At 58.2% G+C, this 5,653-nt stretch overlaps 2 protein-coding genes across 2 annotated transcripts; one reads left to right on the plus strand and one right to left on the minus strand.

The window, feature by feature from the left end:
* Positions 1-326: 326 nt before the first annotated feature.
* On the plus strand, positions 327-1,756 carry RPL23A (ribosomal protein L23a; the record flags this gene model as incomplete). Its single annotated transcript, XM_010180698.1, has 3 exons — positions 327-503; positions 909-978; positions 1,742-1,756. Coding segments are annotated over 3 exons (262 nt in total), but the record flags the coding sequence as incomplete, so codon positions are not given.
* A 2,301-nt stretch (positions 1,757-4,057) lies between these two features.
* Positions 4,058-5,346, minus strand: TLCD1 (TLC domain containing 1; the record flags this gene model as incomplete). Its single annotated transcript, XM_010180699.1, has 2 exons — positions 4,058-4,821; positions 5,264-5,346. Coding segments are annotated over 2 exons (479 nt in total), but the record flags the coding sequence as incomplete, so codon positions are not given.
* Positions 5,347-5,653: the final 307 nt, after the last annotated feature.

The following is a 5,653-nucleotide window of genomic DNA, read 5'->3' on the forward strand; positions in this document are numbered from 1 at the left end:
GAGAAACAAGTACGTGTGGAGTGTTGGGCTCTGCTGCAGGGTTAGTAGGGTGGGAGCAGCTCTGTGGGCTGGTGTGGGGACCTGTGCTCTGCTGCACATCCCAGGGTGAGACCTTGCGAGTGTGCTGCCCTCGAGCTGAGCGCACACCTTGGAGGCAGAGCACTACAGGGGGTGTTTGGGGTGCAGGTGATGATTTCAAGCGACCAAAGCCTGAGAGTTCGTGATTAGAAGTTTTTTTTGAGCAACTGATGCACTCCAAAGAAAGCCCCTGAAGTGCAGAGGCTGCCTGCCAGCCGTCTGTTAACCACGGGGTCTCTCTCCTGCAGGTTGGACCATTATGCCATTATCAAGTTCCCTTTGACCACAGAGTCAGCAATGAAGAAGATAGAGGATAACAACACCCTGGTTTTCATTGTGGATGTCAAGGCAAACAAGCACCAGATCAAACAGGCTGTCAAGAAGCTGTACGACATCGATGTGGCCAAGGTCAACACACTGATCAGGTGAGAAGGGGGGGAGAACAGGTCACTGGTGGGGGTGAGAGGATTCGGGAGCCCTGAGTGGTGTTTAGCAGAAAATGGGAACGTGTGTGAGTGTCGGCAGTTGTGGGTGCTCTTGGGAGGTGTGGGGTTAAGCTTTGTAGCATTTTCGGCGTTAGTTTTGAGAAATACAACTTGAGATTGAGCACATCTTTGTGGAGGTGGGAAATGTTGGCAGGCTGGAGGGTCGGCTGCATTGGGGAGCTCTTCTAACACCAGGGGAGTGCTGTGCAAATGATGTAAACGTTTGTTACCACTGAGTAAAGTGATGTTTCCAAAGGAACCACTGATGCACGCTGCTGTAGCAGGAGCGTGGAGCGGGTGGGAGGAGTTGGGTGTCTGTGTCCTCATGCCTTCTGTCCTCTCTAGGCCTGATGGGGAGAAGAAGGCTTACGTCCGACTGGCTCCAGATTACGATGCGCTGGATGTAGCCAACAAGGTGAGAAAACTTTGCAGCTCACGTTGCCCTGTATCTCCTGTACCTGGTGGTTCTTCCTGGTGTACAGGCGAGGTTCTTGTGCTTCAGGCACTGCAGTGGCACGTCCGTGTAGTTAGAGAGGATCTGAGAGTGCAGAAGCAAGACCTCATGGTCTGACAAAGCACTGTTCTGCCTGGAAGATTTTGGGCTTAGGTGGGCAAAGTTACCAAGAGACAATTGGTGCTGTTCTTCAGCTCCTCCAGGGAGGGGCTCCATGAACTCCAGAGTATTAGTGTGGAAAGGGAGGATGCAGAAACTGCCCTGCAGCTTCTGGCTTGAAGCAGCGTTTGTCCTAACAGTGTCTGTGGGCAGCTCGTTAGAACAGGGGGAAATAGTGGCAGAGGCACAGATCGGGCAGGAGCATCCAAAACGTTGTCTCATATTTACTGCTGTCAAGAAAATGTAACTCTAGCCCAGTTAAAACCTGCACGGTGCAGAAGCGCAGGTGGCTGCGTTGCTGGCATTGGCAGACAGCACAGTCCTCAAGGCGGCTGAGGCAGGCAGGAGGCCGTGTGGTACGAATTGGAGCTGAGGATGTGGCTTAGCCCAAGGAATAAATGTTGAAAGCGTTGTGTGGGGCACTTGGACGGGTCTGGGAGGAAGAGGCCTGGCTTCTGAGGGCAGGAGTCCTGGGGAGATGCAGCCCTGGCAGTGATGCCTGTGGTGAAGACTCTGCCTTTCTGCCGCCATCACATCTGTTTTAACGTGCTCTGCTTCTTTCCAGATTGGAATCATCTAAACTGCATCTACCAAGGACTGTACAGGCAGGAAAATAAACCCTGTGACACCACCGAGGGGCTCTTGTGTTTTGTCACAGCGCGGCCCCTGCGAGAGAGCGCACCCAGGAAACTTTGGGGGCTTCATCTCAGTAAAGGGGATTCCCTCATCCCTCTGTCCCTTCTGCTGTAGCCTGGCATGAGGTGGGCAGAGCTGACTGCTCCGTGAGGGTCCCCCTCCTGAGGTCTCCTATGTCACTGACCTTTTCTCTTGACTGTCGGTAAACATGAGGTAACACTACCCCAAATCTCAGATACCTGTTTACCTGAGACCTCTGGTGTCCTGTGTTGTGTTGCCTTGTGTATCAGCTATTGTATACCACAAGCTTCACTTGATGAAGCCCATCCCAGGGATTTTGCGTGTGTATGGGTTTTTTTTCCTTTTTTCTGGCATAATCTGTACTGCCTGCACTGCAGTGTGTGAATCACAGCTGGGTTTCCCTGACACTGCCCCTGTTCTGTTGCCTGTAACCTCACTGGGTTCGTGGCCCTCAGTAGCTGCTGATTGTCCCTTGGCCATCTTGCTTCCTGAAATTTGTAGATGAAAGCAGCTTTTCAGTGCTTGGAGAGTCACAGGAACGAGCTGGGTGAGCAGGGAATGGCGGTGAAAACTGGCCAAGCCTTTAGCGGTGCTTGAGCTCAAGTGTTTTGTTACACTTGACTGAGATGGTGAAAGCAGTGACCAAATATTGACTGGGGCAATTGAGCCCTTAGGCAATGGGACACCGAGTTCCTTTGAGCCTCTTGCAGGGAGTGGTGGAGTCCTGGGGCAGTGGTGGATGGAAAGGGGGGGGGAAAGTCCCAATTCCCTTCCATTGAGATTCTTCTGATGCTCAGCTCCAGGGACTGGAGCACCTCCATTCTCCCTGGGCTGGCCTGGAGAGTTGAGGACACCCCCCTTCCCCCAGCCTCTTGGCCTTGGCACAGCCTGGGAAAAGGGGCAAGCAGCAGCAGGGGCTCCATGGGGCTGCCTGAGACCTGTGAGGTTTGCTGAGACCTGTGCCTCCTCCCTAGCAGTGGTTACCCCAAGAAGGATGTAGGGGCAGAAGTGCCCCTCAAAGTAGCCAAGCTGGTGGTGCTGCTGGGGCAAGGAGTGAGTCTGCGCCACTCTGTGGAGGCTGGGGAGGGATTTCACATCAGCATGACTTGCAGTCTGCCCTGACCCTGCCTCACCTTAGCTGCTGGCTGGCACTTGGCTTCCCTGCGCTTGCCTCTTGCTCTGGGCTGGCAGCTGGCCTGACCCACAGCTGCCCCAGTCTGCCCAGTGCTGTGCTGCTGGGAGATGCTCTGGCTGGAAGCCAGGAGGGGAAACCAGAGGGGCTCCCTGTTTTGGGAATCTCAGTCATGCCTGACCCCTCCATGCTGCTGTAAGGGGGGTGGGAGCGTGGGCTGGATCCTGGCCCTGTGGGGTGGCTCCCAGCTCTCCGGAGGATGATCCCTCACCACTTCCACTTACCACCAGTGTATCTCACCCACAGCTCTTGTCTCTGCCTGAGCTGGAGTTGGTAGGATGGATCCTGCCCAGCCTCTGCTATGGGGCACAAATCCCTCTAAGCCCCACCACTTTCTGCCAGCCTGGTGTGACCCCAGAGCTGTCACATCAGTAGGATTTGCCTTTCTGGTGCTCTGCAGGACCGGCTGGGCTGGTTCTGGCTCCCCCCGGGTGCTGCACCCCCTCCCACTGCTCTGTGAGTGCTGCTGGAGGCAGCCTGGTCCTGCCACCCAGGAGAGAGCCCAGCATGCTCACAGGGGGCTGGAGCTGCACTGAACCGATGGAAGATCGCTCCGGGGGGACGCAGGCATGCAGCAATCTTCCAGGAAGAGCCCGTGGCCTCAGACGGCTTCCCCATGCCAGCTCTGCTTCACGTGGCTGCTGAGTGAGTCACGTAGCCCAGCTAGGCTGGAGACAGGCAGGGCAGGGACTGTAGCAAGGCTCGGCACCGCTCCTGGCTCCCTGCTCCTGCTCCCTGCGCAGCCCTGGGTCTCTGGAAGAGCAGATGAGACAGGAGGAGGGCAGGGACCCATCCATGGGAGGGTTGGGGTCTTGCTATTCAAGGCTCAGTGTGGTGCAGCTGGGCTGGTAGGCCTGAGTGCATCCCTGGAGGGTTCCTAGAACAAAGCAAGCAGCAGAAATGTGCCCTCTCCCTCCCTGAGGACTGCCAGCTCTCTGCTGGGAACAGGGACACATCCTTTCCCATGGCCCTGGACCCTCCTTCCTCCCTACACCGTCGCTCTGCCCCACATAAATGCCAGCCCAAGCGTGCTGCGGCAGCAGTGAACAGACCGATTTTAATGCACATAACACCCAGCATCCCCATGGGAAGGATTCGTCCCTTCCCTTGCAACCCTCTCAGGCCATCAGCTGTGAAACGCAGCCACCTCTGGCCCTCCAGCTGCCTGCGTGGAAGCCGGCTTGGGCTGCTTCTCCATCGGCTGTGCCCCTGGCTTTGGTGGCATCCCCGTGGCTCGGTGAGGCTGTCGGGCTGGTCCAGCACGGAAGCGCTTTTAGGCAGCAGAGCGGGCGAAGGCAAGGCCCGGGGCCAGGGAGCGAGCCCTAAGGCACATCAGAGCAGGATTGGAGAGCCCAAGACCTCCAGGAGCCGGAGCCTGGGTCCCCCTTGGCGTGCACGTCTCAGTCTATCAGAAACTTCTCACCATCCACGTCTCTCCCCACAGAGCCCTTGCGCAGGGAGGGGAAAAAATCGGAGCGGAGGAGGCGGGAGAAGTACATGAGGATCATGACGTCGAGCAGCAGGAGGTTGACGGTGAGGAAGGCACCCTGGCCCTGCACCTCCACGTAGCGGAGGAAGTACCAGGTGAGGTAAGACTGGGGCGCCAGGCGGAAGGCGAAATACATCACCAGGTTGACGTATTTGTTGGCCTCGTAGAGCGCTGGGGAAGGCACGTTGCTCATCTTCAGCAGCATGCGGATGGTGAGGAAGATGTTGCTCACCTCCACCAGCAGCAGCAGCATTGCCGCCACCAGGAAACGGCCCGTGATGATGAGCGAGAGGAAGGCAGAGATGGCCTGGGAGTGGGGACAGATACAGCAGGGTCAGCTCTCCTCACCCTGTGGGAGGTGAGTCCTTCCCCTGCCAAGGTTTGGGCATGCAGGGTGCTGCTCCCGCCCATCCAGAGATCCCAGCAGCCCCCAAGGCGCATGGGCCAAGGGAAAACCAGTCTGGAGAGCTGGTTCCTCTGAGACCAGTTACACTTCTCTGGAGCCAGCCTCTGGCTCTTCCCTCACCCAGTGTGGCAACCTGTTTGGCTCCTGGCACTTGGAGCCAACGCTGGCAGGCGTCCTCCCTTGCTGGCTGCCCTCGCCTTGTTGATGTGCAGCCTTCCTGGCAGCCAGGGCGAGGCAGAGGGAAGGGCTCCGCCATAGCACATGAAACCTGCACAGGCCGAGGCCCGGGGTGCGTGGTAGCACCCCCCGAGCTGGCCCCTCGCCTCCCTGGGGCTGTACTCACCATGGCGTGGTGCACCAGGTACTCCCAGGATGAGCGGGACTGGTGGCTGAAGATGATGTCCAGGCTGTCATGGATGAAGTAGCCTGCGGGACGAGGGGGAGCGTTGAGGGGGTCCAGCTTGGGGACCGTCACCCGCTGCGGTAAGGGGGAGCAGTGAGGAGGGGTGGGATGGCGCGGCCGTGCTTCGGGCACCGGGAACGCCTCTGCCCTGGCTGAGTGTGGGGAGAGCCAGGCAGCCTGCGGGCCCCGCGCTTGTGGTTAAGGTGGGAGGCACAGAGAGCGGCCCAGCCCTTGAGCCGAGGGCTCATCCCGGGTGGGTGGGCTGGGTGAGGCTGAAGAGACAGAGCCCGGGGAGGTTGCTGTGGCCATCACCCTGCCCCTGGTCCCTTA

This window comes from Mesitornis unicolor, unplaced genomic scaffold (assembly GCF_000695765.1).
Source record: "Mesitornis unicolor isolate BGI_N332 unplaced genomic scaffold, ASM69576v1 scaffold38483, whole genome shotgun sequence".
NCBI lineage: Eukaryota > Metazoa > Chordata > Aves > Mesitornithiformes > Mesitornithidae > Mesitornis > Mesitornis unicolor.